Source organism: Theropithecus gelada, chromosome 2, assembly GCF_003255815.1.
Source record: "Theropithecus gelada isolate Dixy chromosome 2, Tgel_1.0, whole genome shotgun sequence".
Taxonomy (NCBI): domain Eukaryota; kingdom Metazoa; phylum Chordata; class Mammalia; order Primates; family Cercopithecidae; genus Theropithecus; species Theropithecus gelada.
Window position 1 is genome coordinate 46,271,172 of NC_037669.1, and position 22,408 is coordinate 46,293,579.

Genomic DNA, 22,408 nt, shown 5'->3' on the forward strand with positions numbered 1-22,408 from the left:
TCACACCCTCTCCATATTGCTTCTAATCTTTAAAATCCTTTTGTCTCCTGCAATTCAGCTCAAATATGGCTACTTTCATTAAACTCTGTTCAATCACCCTACCCCTGCCCCACAGCCAATAGAAATTAGTAACATCTCCCTCTGCCTCCTGCTGCACTGTTTCTGCCACAGGGATAGCAATTACCCCAACATACTTTACACCTTTTAGATACATTTGTATTTTTTTCTCCCAAAGAAAAAAGCCACTCTATAACTAGGTCCTATGTCAGTTTTCTTTGGGTTTCCAGTCCCACTACCCCGCTGCTCCATTCCCTGCCTCCAGAAAGGGTAGCAAAATGCCTGTCTACAAACAGTGTTCCTAACTGTTGGCTTAACATTTGTCTTTTAAGATAAATGGCTAGAAATTCTGACCCCAGCCTATCCAATCTTAAGCTAAACAGCTAGTGTGGCTCATGAGAGCAAGTGGCTTAAAAGAGCCTTGCATTGGCTACTGTGTGGCATACTCAAGAAAACAGAGGTTTTCCAAAAGGACCTTGGATGGGCCTCTGTCTTCAAGGACCTCTGAAATGCTGACATGTCTGTAAATTCTCATGCAATCACTTAATATTACCTGTATTCATTTATGGAACTTGACCATCATTAAATAGACTATGACAGAATTATTTCACAGTTAAATTAGTTAGATTTCACATAATACAGTATTAAGAACTTTTGGAAATATTACTATTAAGATAGGGCCGGGCGCGGTGGCTCAAGCCTGTAATCCCAGCACTTTGGGAGGCCGAGACGGGCGGATCACAAGGTCAGGAGATCGAGACCATCCTGGCTAACATGGTGAAACACCGTCTCTACTAAAAAATACAAAAAACTAGCCGGGCAAGGTGGCGGGTGCCTATAGTCCCAGCTACTCGGGCGGCTGAGGCAGGAGAATGGCGTGAACCCGGGAGGCGGAGCTTGCAGTGAGCTAAGATCCGGCCACTGCACTCCAGCTTGGGTGACAGGGCGAGACTCCGTCTCAAAAAAAAAAAAAAAAAGATCAACATGAAAAAGCAATTCAAGTACTTTTATATTACATGAGATATTTTGTTCAGTGTAGAGATATTAATTAGGGGAGAATAGCTTCAAGGTTATCACCACCAAGTAATACGTGTGAGTGTGAAGCACGAGTCAGCATTTTAACAGTAGGTTAAATGTGCCTCAAAAAAGAAAAGAGATGACTAACCTTACATAGTGTGTACAGCTTCCTGCTAATGCACATGGTCCTCTGCAGACAGCTATCCAAATGCAGCCCACAGACACTGTTCACCAGCGAGCATGTGTGAATTCTAGGCCCACACACTAGAAAACCACCACTTTACAGAGTTTCATAACTAAAAATATATTTTCATAGAAACAACAAAGCAAAGGGGATGAAAACAATGGCGACCAGAAAAGCTAACTTAGATGAATGGTGCCACTCAAAGGTCTTTCTGAGGGAAGCTGAGTCCTGGCTTGCGAGAGTCGGCCTTGGCTCACCTCACAACAGGGCTCCAAGCTAAGGCGTCAAGGAAGCAGTCCCACTGCTTCTCGCAGTCAGCGAGACTACAGGGCAGATGCCCACTGCTGTCCTGTCTCCTCGTCTACTTTCTCATCTCAGTGTTGTAAGGCAGCCCTGCACTGGTCCCTGAGTAACAGAGCAGCTGTCATGAGCGCAGGTTCATGTTATCTGAGAGTGTTCTTATCTTTGAGAGAAATGAGAATATGACAAGGAAAACTAAACAGCAGCAGGCCTAGCCTCAGCAGCCTTTCTGAGTGATGTCTAGTCCCGACGACTTTGTGATTTCCAAAGTCGTGAACACCTGTTCAAGAGAAAGAAAACAAATACATATTTAGATGTTAGCACTGCTTTAAGAAAACACATTCTGAATATTACATTTATGCTATTCTTTAAAATATAGAAATCTGGCCGGGCATGGTGGCTCATGCCTGTAACCCCAGTACTTTGGGAGGCTGAGGTGGGTGGATCACTTGAGGTCAGAAGTTCGAGACCAACCTGGCCAACATGGTGAAACCCCATCTCTACTAAAAATAGAAAAATTAGTCAGGCATGGTGGTGTACACTTGTAGTGTAGTCCCAGCTACTCAGGAGGCTGAGGTGGAGAATCACTTGAACCTGGGAGGTGGAGGTTGCAGTGAGTCAAGATCATGCCACTGCACTCCAGCCTGGGTGACAGAGTGAGACCCTGTCTGAAAAAAAATTAAATTAAATTAAATTAAAAATAAAATATACAAATCAGTTACTAATATGACATCTAATAAGTGCTTTATAATAGTTTTTCAAACTACATATAGTTTTTCAAAAAACTATAATAGTTTTTCAACTGAAGCCAATTTTTAAAACCTCCTGTTTCCTACCTCCCCACATGTGGGGTGAATTCCAATGGTGTCATCAAGTAGCTGTTTTGTGAGCCCACATTTCATTGCAGCTGCAAATCCTTGGGTAACCTCACCGGCGTTTGGTCCAAGAATATGAAATCCTATCACCCGATCCTTTAATACAGAAACAAAACAAAGAGAATCCCTGTAGGTTAATGGTCTGAATACGGATCCATTCACTGCAAGTTCACAGTTAAAATATACAGTATCTACTACAGAAAAAGAACTTCAATGTCAAAGTGAGCAGAGAACATTACCATGAAACTAAGCCACTGTAAGAGTCTGTTAAATGAGCCAGTAAATGCACATCCAGAGTTAATTTGCACTCAAATTTACTAGAACAAACAATTTACCCACTGCATGAAGGACTTCATTAGTATGATGTAAATTTCCAAATTATGCTGAGACAAAGCACAACAACAACATAACAAATCTGAATTAAAGTCCAACACTGGAATAACTCTGGGGCAGCAGGTTTTACTGGAAATAAGAGGTTGCTGGCCCAGGAAGCAAGATGCCCTGTTCCCAACATCAAGTGGAGACAAAGGAGAGGCTGGTGCAGGGCTGCCACCCAGGACTGTGTGCTGAGAGGTATGGGGTGCAGGCAAAGAGCTGACCCACCGAGATGGGAAGCAAGATGTGCAGTCATTTTCCACAGTAATGGTGCATTCTAGGCTGTCCATTTGTCAATGTTCCTTCATAGCATTATCCTTCACTGTGATCTTCAACAGTAAAAGCATACAAGAGATGAAGAGAAAGACTATAAAAGGGCAACGGAGGCCAGGGCCAGGAGAAATCCTTGCCTACTGAGTTTCTGAAAAAAGCAACAGCTCAGAATAGTCATATACATCTGCATCTGCTAGCGGGCACTCCAGAGGGGAGGCAGGCAGAAGCTGCCTGGGCTGGGGCTTCAGAGTGAGTTCCCAGGGCCCACGGAAGACTACTGCATTGGAACCTGAGGTGGTTGGTGGGTTGCTCAGCAAACAGAAAAGTGGGGTGGCTCAGAGCAAAGTAAGGACACTTGGTGAGAATCTCCACTGATAACTGTAAATGAAGGTCCTGAGTGAGGGAAGTCTCATTTACAATTTTGACCTTAGAGCTGGAATCAAGTATTCCCATTTCATAAGTTCAAGGGTTCTGCTCAAGAAATAGGCATGTGGCCAGGGTAAAGGAAAGGGACACAATCCCCATGGTTAAAGAGCAAGGCCAAGAGTGTGGCCTGGGGACCTGGGCGGGAGCCAGAGGGGTGACGTGGGACACAGCAGAGGGGCTCAGAGATGGGAAACGGGGCTGACAGCCACAGAGGTGCAGCCCACACCCTCATGAGGAGGTCAGAACTAGCATGGTGGCTGCAAGTCCCACCTTCAGCAGCGGCTCTCCCATCAAACCCCAACCGTCTCACTTTCGGAGAGTAACAATGTGTAGTCTCTCCCTGCTCCCTTTGGAAAGGCCGCCCACAACTGCCAAAAATTGACCTCAGATAACTCTGTCCCAAAGAATCAGGATGTAGCCCAGCACATAAGCATCCATCCTTAGGAGCACAGCTGCGAACTTGCCCAACCTGGAGCATTTCAGGGCCATTATGATCACCATCCCTGTCACTGCCCTGTAGCCATGTGCAACTACCAAGAGACTAAGCCCTAGAGCTCTGGATGACTTCTTCATTCAGGCAAAAGAGCACATGCTAATGGGCTACTAGCCTGGGACACCCTGTTTTCTGTTATACTGAAAATAAGATAAATACAGAGATGTGAGAATTAAACAAGATAATGACTGCTGTTCAGTAAACTTTTATGTAAATGTCACTTGTTGCAGTTCATATTTATCTATTTGTACGTTTCCTCTCCCCAGATAGATGATAAACTCTTCAAGAGAAGAACCAAGTCTTAACACTGCTTTCTACGTTCAGAATTCTTTATAAAGCAAATTATAAATAAACTGTGTTTTAAACTACGCTACTGAGGAAGGCTATTAACCATTTTGATGCTCGCCACTGGTAACTGGGAGGAGGAAAGCCTCCAATAATGGGCTGCTGCTTTAGTGAAAGCATCAGGAATTAGCTCAGTAAGTCAAGTTTCACTTTGTGTGAACATCTCCATCTAAAGACTTTTGACATACATTCAGTCTGTTTATAAAATGCACACATACAACTTACTATTTGATGACCAAAATTTTCACAGATCTTCTAGTTCTAAACTATCAAGTTTAAACTATCAGGCTATCAAGATGGCCCTGGGAAAAGGCAGCTTTCAGTGATGTATTTTGAGTGGACACTGGTAGGGCTCAATCGCAAACTGTCACTGCTCAGCCTCTGTGACATGTTAACTAAATGACAACAAGGAGGTGCTCTGCATTGTCCTGAAAGCTACGTTAGAAAGATTATAAAAATGGAGCAGTCCGAGCTGCTCAGAAGGCTGAAGCAGGAGGATCACTTGAGGTCAGGAGTTGGAGACCAGCCTGGGCAACATGGCGAGATTCCGTCTCCAAAAAAAAAAAGAAAAAAAATTATAGAAATCCAAATACTAGAAAAAAAACTACGTTTAAATATCACAGCATTTTGGCTTCTAGTGGTATTACATACATGGTCTAATTTATTGCAGATTATCTTTGCGTAACAAGTGTTGTTCTCTCTGCCAGCTACTGTCCATTCAAGAGGCCAGAACAAAGTATGATATATCTGGAAGATAAAAGACAGAAAAAGGGCAGAATTAACGTATATGGAAACCATTCTTTGATAGGCTCTTTAATTCTATAAAGGCAATAATCTCCATAGCAGCTTTCAGAAATTTAAAGTTCAGTGACCCCAACTTTATGTATCTGTTAGGAGCCCCGGGGTCAAGGCTCCTGAAATGCTAGCTGCATACGTGTGTTGGCTGTTGTTTTACTTGCTTGGCTGTAAGTCCAAGCAAAAATCCACAGACAAAATTTAGTTTTCAAACATGTATAGAGTACCAGCAACCCAAGGCAGAGCACCAGGCACAGGTTCTTGTGTGGGCTGCAGAGTTGAAGACTGAGATCCTGACGTCAAAGCTGACCCTGATAGCAGGGCTCATGTTCCAGCAAACTTAAGGAGGAGCAGAAGAAATAAAACAGCTCCAGTCATTTAGAGCTCCAGAACATAGCGATGGGAGAGCAGGAATCATGTCTCTCACATTTCTGTCCCCAGGCCCTCACGCCAGTGCCTCTATGCCTCTTCAATCTGGCTCAGTCTTCTAAGAACCAGAATAAAATGCCATGTGCCCTCTCTCCAGCTTGGGGTTGCTGTGGTCTCCCAGTGTTGTACCTCTGAATCACTCCATACACAAACGGGCAGTTAATGCTGGGTGACAGAATTGGAAATGTAGTATGAACAATAATCCACAATGGATGGATTTAAATTTTAAAATACCACCCAGAAATAATCATTTTGAATGTTAGGGAAAAGCATCAATTGCTGGTGCATGTAGAGTTAAAACAAAATTTTTATTAAGGAGGTATCACAATATACAGTTACTTGTAGCCAAAAAAAAAAATTGATTTAACTTGTTTTTAACAGAAGAGAAATAAACTCTTCTACCCACTTTTTTGTTTGTTTGTTTTGAGACAGGGTCTCACTTTGTCACCCAAGCTGGAGTACAGTGGTGAGATCTTGGCTCACTGCAGCCTTGACTGCCGAGGTTCGAGCAATCCTCCTGCCTCAGTCCCTAAGTAGCTGGGACTACAGGTGCGCGTCTCCACACCTGGCTAATTTTTGTATTTTTTGTAGAGATGGGGTGTTGCCATGTTGCCCAGGCTTGTCTCAAACTCCTGAGCTCAAGTGACCCACCTGCCTCAGCCTCCCAAAATGCAAGGATTACAGGTGTGAGTCACCACCCCCCACCACTTCTACCTATTTTAATACAAACTTTTTAATCTCTGCAGCTACTAAAAACAGAAATGTTTCTTTATCTTAGAATATACTTTCCTAAAAACACACCTCTAAGGTTAAAAAGAGATGGTACAAACTCTTACCAGGTTTTGTTGTTGTTGTTGTTGTTGTGTTGTTGTTGTTGTTTTTTGTGAGACAGTCACTCTTTCGCCCAGGCTGGAGTGCAATGGCACGAACTTGGCTCACTGCAAGCTCCGCCTCCTGATTTCTCTTACCAGGTTTTAAACATGATTTTTAAAACAGTAAGCTACTATTTCTGATGTGTTCTATCACTTCTGCTATGAAGCAAGGAGGTGAACACTCACACTTCCCCCCATCTCCTTTCATTCTTTCACTGGTTTTGTCAAATGTGGTTTTTCCTTCTAGCACTTTGAAGATTTTACTGTATTTAAATTTCTTACCCTTCTGGTTCAAAGTGGATGTGAAATGTGGATCCAACTTCCAACTTTATATTTTTCCTTAATAGCTACCCACTTATTCCGGCACCCTTTAATGGATGGCCTGTGTTTTTACTATGGATTTAAAATATGACCTTATCACATACTAATTCTTACGAGCATTTGATTCCATTTCTAGGTTTCACATTCTGTTCTACTGATCTTGCTGTCCATCTGTGTGCCACTGCTGCACAACTGTAAGCACTGCAGCCATGTGGTAAAGTTTCATATTTAATTAGGGCTCCCCTCATTATTCTTGAAGTCTTTTTATCAACTTATGCACAATTACAGACATAATTTTCAAAGCTCTGCTGTGGAAAACAGTGATCTCTGATCCCACCTATTTCAATGAACCTAGAGGCCGCCATGTTCAACCTCTTTTATTTAATCATTTGGGTATTTACCTCTATGTTTCTAAATAACATGCTTATATTGCTACTGCCTGACTTTCCTATTTTAGGCTTTATTTATTGATTTGGCTCTATGCAAGAGCAAGATGAGCTCTCTTCCCTGGCCCCTAGCACTCACTCTAGCTCCTTCCTGCCCTTCCCATCCCCATCTTCCCAATACAGTTATATACTCTTAGCTACCACAGTTACCAGTGTTTCCTTTACTATGTAAAAGCTATTGACAGACAACTTGAAAGCAACAAGCAAAGGATGAAGCTGCACCCTTAGCTCGCACATGGACAAACACTAACTCAAAATGGACCACAGACCTAAATGCATTCACACTTCCTCCCATCTCCAGTCATGCACAGCACGTGTTGCAAAACAATGCTGGTCTACGATGGACAGCATATATGACTGTGGTCCCATAACATTAAAATGGAGCTGAAAAATTCCTGCCACTTAGTGACATTATAGCCATTGCAACATCATAGTGCAGCACATTACTCACTATTTGTGGTGATGCTGGTGATGCTGATACCGCACTGCCAATCTCCAACCGTCTAGCATATATAATCATGTACAGTACACAATACTTGATAAAGATAATAAATGTGATATGACTATGATACTGATTTATGTATTTATTATACCACACATTCTACTATTATTTTAGAATGTACTCCTTCAACTCATAAATTAACTGTGAAACTGCCTCAGGCAGGTCCTTCAGGAGGTATCCAGAAGAAGGCATTGTCATCATAGGAGGTAACAGCTCCACGTGTGTTACTGCCCTGGGACAGGATGTGGTGGGAGAAGATGGTGACGTTGATGTTTCTGACCCTGTGTAGGCCTAGGCTAATGTGTGTGTTTGTGTTTTCATTTTTTATAAACAAGAAGTAAAAAAAAAATAATAGAAAAAAGCTTATACAATAAGGATGTAAAGAAAGAAAATATTTTGTACAGCTGTACAATGTGTTTGTGTTTCTCTATAATGGGAACTTTAAAAAAATATTAACATCACATTTTAAGTCCTGTCATAAAGCAACAAATAAATAAATAAAACAGGTGAGTTGATCTGCAGCAAACCTTGGTGAAAAGACCTTAAAGTAATCCCAAAAACTTGGGGAACTTGTTTCCTATAAAGATAATCCTTTGTCTGGGACACAGCCTTCTACATCCTTCCTGTCATGTGCCTGACATCTTTCTACCTTAATTTTTCATTAATTTCAGAAACTTTTAAAACTAAATGTTAAATCCATAATTATTATCATCGATTTTCCAAGACCAATGCAAAAAGGATAGCTTATTATTATATAAAGAGTTAATTAAAAAACTCTGATAAAATGTTCCCTAAAATGTAAATTTCAAAAATAACCATCTAAAGTAACATAAGGTTTTAATTACACATTTCCCCAGCACCAGAAATTTAAATAGGAGTTTCTTAAATCCTTAGGCCATTTAACTAGGGAATATCAGTGCTATCATTTAAATAAATTCCCAATAATAAATCATACAACTAAACTGCCTTCAAGGAAAAGGACTATGATTTCAATTCTCTTTTACTTGAAATATCAAGTATTAATAGCCCTTCAATTCTTTTTAACTCTCTCTCTCCCGCCTATGTTGGGAGAGTGGGCAGAAAAAAGTCAATCAAACTTCCCAGCAAGAGACAATATAAGAAAATATTTTTAAGATTATAATTGGACAGAGTTAGGGTGTAAAGGAGAGGTAGCAATAAAGGTGTGTAGAGGGCATCCTTTTGGAAATCTGAAGAGCCCACAGGCAGACAACCCTGGAACTTCCCACCTTACCACCCACAGCCATTCCTACTCCTGCATTCCCAAAAGATCTTAAAATAACTTTGAGCTTCCTTGTATAAGTTTGCTCAAATAGATTTTTGTTACTTGTAATTCAAGTGTCCTGACTTATAGATTACACTCTCCTCTTTCCCAACCATATTATTCTTGTTTGCTAGACAGACAGGGTTTAAATTAATTGCTAATTTTCCTAAAATAGGAATATGATTTCCTACAATATAACGATCACAGTAACTTGCAAATTGCTGAAATAAAAAGTGACTGCAAAGGAAAATTGTTGATTAAAAGAGATTGTTTTTAAGGAAGTAATAAAACACAATCTTACTTCTAGATTCTCTTTTTTATATACTTCAATAGCTTTTTCTTCAGCTAATCCGCAGCAACCATACTCCAGAGGAGTAAACACCGTAGTCGGAACATTAATATAATCACACTGAAAGACAAACAAATTACATTGTTTTATTTTGTGAAACTTTACAGCAAAAATCTATATTACATATATTTATATAAAGAAAATAAATGAGTCCAGTTCAGTGTAACTGATTCTTAAAACATCAACAGCTTCAGGAAAATTCTAAGGTACCTTAACAGAGACCTGGGATGGGCCCCTGACTCAGGGGAAGAGACCACACACTGGCCAGCCACCAACAAACGGGACCGGCTCTCCTGGAGCACAGACTCAGAGGTCTAAAAACCAGGAGGAGGTGGAGGTAGTGCCACCCATCTGCCCCTAAAGACACTCTCCAAAATGTTTTCTTTCCATGCCCATGATTCTGGGCTCTGCTCTCCTGGAGCACTTCTTCCAGGCAACCTTGAATTATGCTACTTCACTGGAAGCTGAGACCACCTCTTTGCCATTTCATATTCCTTATGCCACTGAGAGGCGAGGCAAGTATGCAGCTCAACGGTGCTGGACTGAGTGTTCCTGACCATCAAAGCGGGATGGTACGTGTGTGAGTGTGTCTGGAGGGGGGTGCTAATATACGGCAGGGACAAGGATGACCATAGGTCATCTCTGTAGTCCAGGGGTTAAGAAAGAACTATCTCCAGAGCCTTTATCAGACTGAGTCAGAGAAGAATGGACATTACAAGGTGGCACTCCTGCCTAGGAGAGGCCCCAACTTGGGAGAAGAGAGGGCCTCTCTGGCTGTGTGGAGAGGACCTGGAATACTTTGGTGGGTGAACCATGAGACCGTGTGCATGGACAGAAAGCTGTGTGTAGGTGGCAGATAAAAGGTGGAAAGTGCCTGCCCAGTCACAGTCCCTTCAAAGGACACCACCATCCACAGCACTGTATGTTCCCCAACCCCTGCCAGTGGCCACAAGTGATCAGACTGGGGACAGCCATCTGATCTCACAAGAGCCAACACAAGCTGGCCAGAAATCTACGAAATGGCAGAAAAAGGTGGGCTGAGTCAATCCAATTCTTTCTTTTGTAGGAAAATTAACTAGAGGCAAAGAAAATTTTCCAGGTGGTAGAGGAATGGGAAGAAATGGACCTGCAGAGTTGTCGCCAAGTTAGGCCAAGGAAGAGCACATCTCTACAAACCCCCCACTGTGCTGCTGGGCCCCAGAGCAGCTGGGACCTCACCTCCAAATGCAGGCAGGCCTAGCCCTAGTATAGTTCTCTTTCGAGGTTCCTCTGAGATTCTACCTATTAATCCCAGGATTCTTACAGTAACCTCCCTCAGTTTGCCTAGTTTGAGTGAGCTTCTACTGTTTGTTACCCCAAAGAAAACCAAAACACCACCAGGTATCTCCCGAATCAATGAGAGGATTTGCATACAACACAGGTAAGTTCTCCAATTAGCCTAGATTCTTATGCTCTCATGCCACTTCATGTTTGCCTACCTGCAAACCATGGGCAAGCCAAGCATTTATTTTCTTTTCCCAACATGGCTGAGAAAATCACATAACTATGTGAACTGCCTGGGTATTTTCTGACTTCTCTGAGGCACTCACATGTTGCCAATCCATTTACTGACTGGCAACTGACCCCAGATTCCATAGCTTACATGGGAGGCCTCATTCTTAACAGATGCCTTTGTTTCCTGTTTCATATCAATTAAGAAAAATAAACAGGAAATGGCTCAACTCTGCCCCTTTCTCCTAAAAACCTTCTCCACATCTTAGACCATCTCCTCCACCTGGACTTGACTCATGCTACCCTTCTCCTAGGCTTCTTTCCATCTTGTGCTTTTCATCTCTTACTTTATACTCTACACATATTGCTCCATATTCTAATCCCTCCCCTCCACAGTCACCATGATCAACTCCTTACAGCATTAGGCAACTGCTCTGCCGACATATACCCCAAAATGTTATTTGCAGTTGAGATAATTCCTTGCACATTTAGCATTCCTGGCCCCCATCCATTAATGCCAGCAGAGCCCCCTCCCCAGTGGCCGGCCTCATGCACCAAATACACCCACCCACAAGGTCTCCATGCAAGGCCTTGGCAGATACCTGGGGGATGAAGCAAAGCAACACATAGCATTCCTCATGAAGAATCCATGCCCAAACCTCTTCATCTGAACACACTCATGCAAAAACAATTGGAGAAATTCAGAATGTGGGACATTCTACAAGAAAAGTAACCTGGATTCATCAAAAAGTCAGAGTTAAGAACTGGAATAAGACAAGGATGCCCACTGTCACCAGTCTTATTCAACACAGTACTAGAAGTCCTAGCCAGAGCAGTCAGTATGAGAAAGAAAGAACGGGCATCCAAACTGGGAAAACAGGAAGTGAAATTGTCCTTCTTTGCAGACCATATGATCTCATATGTAGAAAAACCTAAAGATTCCACCAAAAACTCTTAGAACGGATAAATGAATTCAGTGAAGTTGCAGGATACAAAAATCAACATACAAAAATCAGTAGTGTTTCTATACACCAACAACAAACTGAAAAAGAAATCAATAAAGCAATTCCATTTACGATAGCTACAAAAATAAAATAAAATATTTAGGAATAAATTGAATCAAGTAGGTGAAACCACTCTACAATGAAAACTGCAAAACACTGGTGAAAGAAACTGAAGAAGATACAAAAATATAGAAAGATATCCCATGTTCATGGATTGGATTAACATTGTTAAAAAGACCATACTACTCAAAGCAATCTACAGATTCGATCCAATCTCTATCAAAATACCAATGACAATCTTCACAGTAGTAGAAAAAAAATCTTAAAATTTTCATGAAACCACAAAAGATGCCAAAAAGCCAAAGTAATACTGAACAAAAAGAATCAAGCTGGAGGCATTACACTACCCAATTTCAAAATATACTACAAGTTATAGTACCCAAAACGGCATGATAGTAATACGAAAACAGACACATAGACTATGGAACAGAACAGTGAACTCAGAAATAAAACCATGTATTTGCAGCTAACTAATTTTTGACAAAGGCACCAAGAACATACACTGGAGAAAGGACACCATCTTTAGTAAATAGTAGTGGGAAAACAGTATATGTAGAAGAATGAAACTGGACCTCTGTATCTCACCACGTGGAAAAATCAATTCAAAATGAATTAAAGACGTAAATATAAGGCCCCAAATTATGAAACTACTAGAGGAAAACAGGAGAAATCCTTCTGGACACTGGTCTAGGCAAAGATTTTATAGCTAAGACCTCAAAAACACAGGCAACAAAATGAAAACAGACAAATGAGACTGTATCAAACTAAAAAGCTTCTGTAATCAGTAAAGGAAACAATCAACAGAGCAAATAGACAACCTGTAAAACGGGAGAAAGTATTTGTAAACTATCCATCTGAGAAGGTACTAATATCCCTATACAAGGAACTCAAACAACTCAGAGCAAAAAAAAGAATCTGATTTAAAAATGGGCAAAGGATCTGAATAGATGTTTTTCGTAAGACATACATATGGGCAACAAGTATATGAAAAAATGCTCAGTATCACTAATCATCAGGAAAATGCAAATCAAAGCCACAATGAGATACCATATCCTGATAAGAATGGCTATTATCAAAAAGACAAAAAATAACAAAGGCTGGTGAGGATGTGGAAAAAGGTGAACTCATACACACTGTTAGTGAGAATGGAAACTAGCACAGCCACTATGGAACACAGTATGGAGGGTCTTCAAAATACTAAAAATAGAACCCCCATAGGATCCGGCAATCCCAGTACTAATATTTATCCAAAGGAAAGAATCAGTGTATCAAAAAGATATCTGCACACCCATGTTTACTGCAGCACTATTCAAAACAGGAAAAATATGGACTCAATCTAAGCATCCATAATGGATGAATGGATAAATAAAACGTACTATATAAACACAATGAAATACTATTCAGCAATACAGAATAAAATCCGATCCTTCACAGCAACATGAATGAGCCTGGAAGACATTATATTAATGAAATAAGCTGGGCACAGAAAGACAAATACTGCTTGTTGTCACTCACATGTGGGAGTTAAAAAAGCTGGAGAGGTTGGTTAACAGACACAAAATTACAGCTAAACAGAAGGAGTTAAGTCCTACTGCTTTACAACACTGTAGAGTGAACATAATTCACAAGAATTCATTGCATATTTCCAAAAAGTTAAAAGAGGATATAACAGAATGTTCCCACACAAATAAATGACAAATGTTTGAGGTAATAGATATGCTAACTACCCTGATTTGATCATTACACATTGTATCTGTGTATCAAAATATCACTCTGTATCCCATAAATATGTACAATCATTATGTGTCAACTAAAAATAAAAGGAAAAAAGTCAGAGTCATAAAAAATAAAAAACAAATAAAGGCAGGGAGACTGTATCAGACTAAGAGACTTAAGCGTCATAAGAGCCACATGTACTGTGCGAACCAAAACACACACACTCTTAAGGAACAACTGAGGAAATGAGTATTATAGTACTTTTATTGAACTTCTCAGATATGGCAATGGAACTGTATTTACGGAGGTAAACATCTTTGTACTTAGGAGGTATATGCTGAAGTAGTTAGGGACAAATGTCATTGATGTTTGCCATTTCAAAAAGTGGCAGCAAAAAAGCTCAGCAAAAGAAAAAAGGAATATGAACTACACATACACATATTCAGAAAAGGAGAGACAGAACAAAAACAGCAAGATGTGAATAACTGGGGAATCTGGGTGAAAGGTTCAATATAGGCGATTGTTTTAGCAGTCTTTCTGTCTTTTGACATCTTTCTAAATAAAAGTTGGGGGACATAAAGGTATCAACAGATCCCTACTGCCTAGAGAAGGCCCTACCAATTCTTCTTTGTGGCAAAGATTTTTGATGATCTGGCACTAAATTAGTTTTCCGACCTCCTTTCCAATTGTACTTCCCTATCACCAGCTACTCTGCCTACACACATTCCAAAATGTTCTATTGCACTGTGTTTCGGACAATTTTTCTTTGCATGAGATGGTACACTCAGCATTCCTGACCTCACCCACTAATGCAGCAGGGCCCTTCCCCAGTCATCCGTCTCCCACCAACTCTACCACATGGACACAGACAGAGCTCCTGATGGAGCTGAGCAGTACTTCCCCAGCTGAAAGCTCCTGGGACACTACTCATAGTCCTTAGCACAAGCCAAGCACTACAGGTCTCTGTGTTTTTAGCCAAGCTATCTGCCCACCTGAAAAGTCCTTTGCTTCCTCAGTTTTGAATTACTCATCCTATAAAGCTCATTCCAAATATTTGATTTAAAAATATGAAAAGTGGAAATCCTCTGTAGAAATCATCTGATTCACATCCTTGGTTTTGCAGATGATGAAACTAAGGTCCTCAGAAGTTAAACAACCTGACCATATTTACAGGCCAAGTGGGCACTGAAGCCAGGACCAGAATCCTGACTCATGCCAAGAGTTCCTATGCTATTACAGCGCAACAGTCCACTTATGAAGGTTTTCCCCCTCCCTGCAGCTAGAATTAAACAATCCCTTCAGTGTCTCTAGAGCAACCTGCAGACAGCACTCTGGCACACAACCATACTCTGTCTTCTGTTCAGTCTGTGCCTGCCTGACTCATGATCCCACCTACCTGATAAGCCCCTGGGGCTGACCATGGCCAGTGCTTTGTGTATCACCCAGCACAATATCTTGCACACAGTGGACACTCAAAAATATTTATTTTAATCCATTAGTAAATAGTAAGTCTACTGCAAATTATATCTCTGAGGAACCCTTTACTGGGAAAACAAGCACACAAGTTTTACTTGTATTAGTTTTAAAAATCATGACCTTGATCAAGATATTATCTCAAAAACAGCAGAAACTTACCTTTTCTAAAGAGGCCCCAAAAAGTCTCCGAGCTAGCAGCTTGCCTGACTGTATGGCGACAGGAGTGAGCTCTGGCTTACCCTCCGAAATATCCCCAACAGCAAAGACATATGGCACACTGGTCTGTTCCACATCATTTACAGGTATTTTTCCACTCCTATTAGTTTTTGAAATGGGAAAAAAATATATTACAACTCACTCTACACTTCTAGGTGACTAACACTATTAGCCAAAAGACTAAATACATAGAGAAAAGACCTCTCTTAAAACTCATGCACCTCAGGATATCAATTATCTATAAGGTCAATGACTTAACGTAACAAGGGTTTCTGTAGCTCCAAAAGAAATATCTCTGGTGAAACCACGGGCATTTCCCGGACGCCTAGGATATCTGCAGACTGCCTCCACAGACTCACTTAGAGCTTTGGAATTTATCTCTTTGCCTGACCAAGGACATAAAGATGCGTTCTAAATCACAGACATTAGGTGAATATATCTCTGCAATTATTTCTTAAAGTCATCGTCCAATATATGAGCTTTTAAAGGCATGCAATAAGAGTTACTGATTGATGAAGAAATTGATTATAAAGAGCTGGTACTAAACTTATAAGATAAATTAAGATGTATCTCAGTAATTAAATTAGAATTTCTTAGAGGTGATCTGCAGAAACCTGTTGCTTTGTGCAGCTACAGTGCAATGATCCCAATATACTTACTTCTCATTAATTTTGACACCAATCTTCTCCAAGCCCATTTTCCTTGTACAGGAGTCACGACCAATAGCTAACAAAACCTGCATTTGGAGAGAAATCAAAAATACAAATTATCCATATCAGGAATGAAAGAAGGAACATCACTATAGATCCTTCAGACATTAAAAGGGTAATAATAGAATATTACAAACAATCGATGCCAATAAATCTGACAGCTTAAGGTAAAATAGAGTCCTTAAAAGACACAACTTACCAAACTTACACAAGTCTGAAAAGCCTACAGACTAAATTACGTACCTTCAAAATTCATATGCTGAAATCCTATCTGCAAGTACCTCCGAGGGTGACTATATTTGGAGACAGAGCCTTTACAGAGGTAATTAAGGTAAAATAGGTCATATGGGTGTGCCTTAATCCAGTATGACTGGTGTGCTTATAAGAAGAGGAGGACATGGGCAACACAGACCAAAGGACGACCATGTGAGGACACAAGGAGAAGACAGTCATGTACAAGCCTAGGAGACGGGCCTCAGAAGAAACCAATCCTGTCAACACCTTGATCTTAGACTTTCAGCCTCTAGAACTGTGAGAAATACATTTCTGTTGTTTAGGACCCCCGGTCTGTGGTACTCTTCCAGAACTGTGAGAAAATAAATGTTGGTTAAGCCACCCAGTTTGCGGTATTTTGCTATGGCAGCCCTGGCAAACTAATATGCCCTATACCGTTAAAGAAACTGAATTCTCAATTTGTAAACTTCTCATAAATTAATTCTAGACCCAGATAGCTTCTCTAGGAAAGTCTATGGAATACTTCAGTAAGAAATAATGCTAATGGTATAAAAACTCTTCCAGGAAAGAAAGAGGAAAAGGTAGCACTTCTCAACTCCTTTTTTATGAGGCCAGTATAAACAGCTGACAACAAAATCAGACAAGGGCATTAAAAGAAAAGAAATTCACAAGGCAACACTCCTCATGAATATAGATGTAAAATCCTTAATGAAATGTTAGCAAATCAAATATAGCAATATATAAAAAGGATAATTGTTTGTGACCAAGTAAGTTTGTCCCCAGAAAGCAAATCTCGTTTAACATACAAAAATCCATCAATGTAATTCATCATATTAACAGAATAAAGAGAAAACAATTCAATCATCTCAACAGATGCAATAAAGCATTTCACAAAATTAAACACTCTTTCATAATTAAAATCTTCAGAATAAAAGAAAAGAAAATTTCCGTCACCAGATAAAAGGCATGTGTAGTAAACTTACAGGTCACATCCTGGCATGATACAAGACTCAATGTTTCACCACTAACACCAGGAATCAGACAGGGATGCCCATTCTCACAATTTCTAATCAACACTGTATTGGAGGTCTTAGCCAGTGAAACAAGTCAAAAAAAAAAAAAAAAAAAAAGATTAAAAGCATGCAGACTGGAAAGGAAGAAACAAAATTGTTTTTATTTGTAGATATGAATCCTAACAAGCTACAAGGTCAATATTAAAAAAAAAACTGTATTTTTATATACTACCAACCAACCACTTAAAAATGCCATTTGTTACCTTTAAAAACATGAAGTATGTTTAGCAAAATATGTGAAAGACCTCTAGAGTCCAATGATAAAACACCGCTTAGAGGAATTAAGGAATACACAAATAAATGGAAAAACTTATAAGGTTCGTATGTTGGAAAAATCAACATTGTTAAAATGTCAGCTCTTCCAAACTGACTATGGAAAAAAGACAATTCCAGCCAAAATCCCAGCAGACTTTTGTTTCTAGAAATTAAAAAGCTGTCTTTAAAAGTTATATAGAAATGCAAAGAATCTAAACAAAATTAGAGGACTCACTCTACCTGATCTAAGACTTACCACAGAGATTCGGTAATCAAAACAATGTGGTACTGGGGAAAGGACAAATGGTCTATGGGACAGAATGAAGAGTACAGAAATAGGCCCACAGTTAAATGGTCTTTCATTGAAGATTCCAAAGCAATTCAATAGAGAAAGGGAAGTTATCGGGAGAACCCACTCCCGACGTTTAACGTGGGTTCTTTTCTATTTCCTAAGTGTCTTGGCTGGGTTGATAAATAAAGGGAAAAGAGCACAAGAGAGAGAAATTTAAAGCTGGGTGTCCCGGGGAGACATCACATGTCGGCAGGATCCGTGATGTTCCCTGAGCCGTAAAACCACCAAGTTTTTATTAGCGATTTTCAAAAGGGGAGGGAGTGCACGAATAGGGTGTGGGTCACAGAGATCACATACTTCACAAGGTAATAAAATATCACAAAGCAAATGGAGGCAGGGTGAGATCACAGGACTACTAAAATACCACAAAGCAAATGGAGGCAGGGTGAGATCACAGGACCACTGGATGAGGTGAAATTAAAATTGCTAATGAAGTTTCAGCAGGCATTGTCATTGACAACATCTTATCAGGAAACAGGGTTTGAGAGTAGATAACTTGTCTGACCACAATTTATTAGGTGGGAATTTTCTCATCCTAATAAGCCTGGGAGCACTATAGGAGACCGGGGCTTATTTCATCCCTTCAGCTTCGACTATAAAAGACGGGATGCCTTAAAAAGGGGACGTCCACAGACCTAACTTCAGGGCGCATTCTCTCCCTCAGGGATGTTCCTTGCTGAGAAAAAGAATTCAGCGATATTTCTCCTATTTGCTTATGAAAGAGGAGAAATATAGCTCTGTTCCGTCCGGCTCACCGGCAGCCAGTTCAAAGTTACCTCTCTTGTTCCCTGAACATCGCTGTTATCCTGTTCTTTTTTTAAGATGCCCAGATTTAATACTGTTCAAACACACATGCTCTACAAACAATTTGTGCAGTTGATACAATTACAGGGTCCTGAGGCGATATTCATCCTCCTCAGCTTACAAAGAAGACGAGGGAATTAAGAGATTAAATACAGGCATAGGAAATCACAAGGATATTCATTGGGGAAGTGATAAGTGTCCATGAAATCTTCACAATTTATGTTCAGAGATTACAGTAAAGACAGGTGTAAAAAATTATAAAAGTATTAATTTGGGGAACTAATAAATGTACATGAAATCTTCACAATTTATGTTCTTCTGCCATGGCTTCAGTCGGTCCTTCCTTTCAGGGTCCCTGACTTCCTGCAACAGGAAGTCTTTTCAATAAATGGTACTGGATATCCATACGGAAAAAAAAGAACTGCACAGTGAAGCACGTGTGCTCTATACAACCCATAACACATGTGATGAGGTAGAAAATAAAGTGGCTGCAGATCTAGGATGTGGCTGTGGAGTGATTAGTCTTGGAACTGCAATGTTAGGAGCCACGTTGCATGTTGGATTTGACATAGATGCAGATGCACTAGGAATAATTAATAGGAATGTGGAAGAGTCTGAATTAACATATGTTGGCATGGTTCAATGTGATGTGTGCTCCTTATCTAGTGGAATGTCCAAGTCATTTAATACAACAATTTTGAATACTCCTTTTGGGACCAAAAATAATAAAGGGACAGATATGGCTTTTCCAAAGACTACTTTGGAAATGGCAAGAATAGCAGTATATTCTTTACCCAAATCTTCAACTAGAAGACATGTTCAAAAACAAGCTACAGAATGCAAAATCAAGACAGATGTTATTGCAGAGCTTCGAGATGATCTGCCAGCATCACACAACTTTCAGGAAAAGGAATTAATGGACAGTGAAATGGACCTAATTCAGTTTTCTTTTCAAAAGCCTCCAAAACCAAAAGCAGCTTAAAATCTAATAAAAATGAGTGAGAATTCATTTGTTTACTAAAAAAATTAATTCAAGGTAGATTACGGACTTAAACATAAAAGCTAAAACTATAAAGCTTCAGGAAGGAAACAAAGGGATACTTTCATGACCTTTGGGTTAGTAAAGATTTCTTACAGCACACAGAGAGCATGAACCATAAAGTAAAATACTAATAAAATTGAACTTCATAAAAATTTAAAACTGTTAACCCAAAGATACTACTAAAAAATACATAGGCAAGTCACAGATGTGAAGAAAATATTCAAAATACATATATCTGAAAAAGGAATATGCCCAAGATATATAGAAGCCCTGCAATTCAATAAAAATTCAAACGATCCAAAAAGAAAAGGCTGAAGACCTGAACAAACACTTCAAAGAAAAGATACATGAATGGCCAATAAACACATAAAAATTGCTCTACATCATTAGTCATCAGGGAGATGCAAATTAAAGCCATAAGATACCTCTACACATCCACTAGAATGGCTAGAATGGGAAAGTCAGACACCCCTAAAAGTTCTAAGGGTCTGGAACAACCAGGCCTTCACATATAGGTGATGGAAATACAAAATGGCATAATCATTTGGAAACTGTTTGGCAGTTTCTTAAAAAGCAAAAACCATCCCATGATCAAGCAATTTCACTCCTAGGCATTTGTCAAAGATAAACTGAAATATATGTTGGCTGGGAGCAGTGGCTGATGCCTATAATCCCAGCATGTTGAGAGGCCAAGACAGGAGGATTGCTTAAGGCTAGGAGTTCAAGATCAGCCTGGACGATATAGTGAGACCCCAACCGTTAAAAAAAAAAAAAAAAAAAGGCTGGGCACGGTGGCTCACACCTATAATCCCAGCACTTTGGGAGGCCGAGGCGGGTGGATCACGAGGTCAGGAGATCGAGACCATCCTGGCGAACATGGTGAAACCACGTCTCTACTGAAAACACAAAAAAATTAGCCGAGCGTGGTGGTGGGTGCCTGTAGTCCCAGCTTCTAGGGAGGCTGAGGCAGTAGAATAGCGCTAACCCAGGAGGCGGTGGAGCTTGCAGTGAGTGGAGATTGCGCCACTGCACTCCAGCCTGGGCGACAGAGCGAAACTCGGTCTCAAAAAAAAAAAAAAAAAAAAAATTAGCCAGGCATGGTGGCATGTGCCTGTGGTCCTAGCAACTAGGGAAGCTGAGGTGGGAGGATCATTTGAGCCAAGGAGTTGGAGGCTGCAGTGAGCCTTGATCTCACCACTGCACTCCAGCCTCAGTGACAGAGTGAAACCATCTCTTTCTACATATCTCCCCATAAAAAGCTTTCTACAAAGAATCTTCACAGCAGTTTTAATCACAATAGTCCAAACTGCAAAGAGCCTGGTTATCTATCCACAGGAAAATGAATAAACTGCTACATTAATAAAATCTATACAATAAAAAGAACTACTGATGCACACAACACAGATGACTCCTAAAAACATCAATCTGAATAAAAGAAGCCAGATACAAGGAATATATACTGTACAACTCCACTTATATGACATTTAGAGGCAAACCAAACAAAATGAGTCTATGGTGACAGAATCAGAATAGTGGTTGCTTGGGGGTCGATGAAGCACAGAGCGCTTTCTGGACTCACAGAAATGTTCTGTTACCTAAAGGAGTGTGGATTACATGGAATGTGGACATCTGTCAAAACTGACTGAACTGTACACTTAGGATCTGTGCATTTCACTACATGAACATTATACCTCATTACAAAAATAACCAATTTACAGTTAGATATTATGGACAACTTCATACCAATATATTTGAAAACTCAGATGAAATGGACTAATTTCTGGAAAAAATATAACTAATCAAAAGTAAATCAAGGAAAAAATAAAAAGACTTAAAAGTCCTTTGACTATTAAAGAAATTAATCAGTGGTCAACTATATCTCCACAGAAAATTGTATGGGTAGACAGTTGCATCAGTGAATTCTATCAAACATACAAGGAACCAATTCTAATGTTACAAGAACTTTGTCAGATAACAGGAAATGAGGAAACATACTCCAAACTTCTTTCATGAGCAGGAATACCTTGATACTCAAACCTAAAATTAAAATCTTTAATATATAAAAGGAAAATTACAAGCCAATATGATTCATAAATATAAATTTATAAATTCTAAATAACGAAGTCCAACATTACCAAGTTGGGTTTATACAAAGGATACAAAGTTGGTTGAATATTAGAAAATCAATGCAATTCAACAAATTAACAGATTAAGGAAAAAATTCATCATCCACAGCTGCAAAAGAAACACTGTTATAACTGAACATCCATTCCTTTTAAAATATACAAAACAACATAAACAAAAAAGACACTTAGGAAACAAAAAACAGAAAAGGAGTTCCTTAACTTGATTAATAGCATATAACAAAACCCTACAGAAAACATTGGTTTTTAGTGAAACATCTTTTCTTTTGATGTTGAAAATAAGACAAGACTGCTTGCTATTGCCATTTCTTGTAAGGACTGTACTGGAGGTCCTAACTAATGCATTTATACAAGAAAAAAAGAGAAAACCAGTAAAAAGGAAGAAATAAACTTATTATTCACAAATGAATAAATGTGTACATAGGAAATCTGAAATAATCTAAGGATAAATTTTTCAGTAAGAGGTTAGCAAGATTACTGAATACTAAAT

At 39.7% G+C, this 22,408-nt stretch overlaps 1 protein-coding gene and 1 pseudogene across 2 annotated transcripts in view; one reads left to right on the forward strand and one right to left on the reverse strand.

The window, feature by feature from the left end:
• Positions 1–1,362: 1,362 nt before the first annotated feature.
• The window catches only part of TXNRD3 (thioredoxin reductase 3), a 51,253-nt gene continuing 30,207 nt past the window's right edge, over positions 1,363–22,408 (reverse strand). The window contains exons 11-16 of one of the 2 annotated variants that reach the window (XM_025377636.1): positions 15,964–16,040; positions 15,248–15,404; positions 9,294–9,401; positions 4,997–5,092; positions 2,395–2,529; positions 1,363–1,838 (exon numbers count right to left, since the gene is read on the reverse strand). In XM_025377636.1, the coding sequence (XP_025233421.1) occupies positions 1,776–1,838; positions 2,395–2,529; positions 4,997–5,092; positions 9,294–9,401; positions 15,248–15,404; positions 15,964–16,040 (636 nt within the window). In that variant the 3' untranslated portion in view covers positions 1,363–1,775. The remainder of the gene's footprint in view (positions 1,839–2,394; positions 2,530–4,996; positions 5,093–9,293; positions 9,402–15,247; positions 15,405–15,963; positions 16,041–22,408) is intronic. The other variant, XM_025377637.1, reaches the window with a different exon arrangement.
• Positions 19,121–19,714, forward strand: LOC112618344 (annotated as a pseudogene).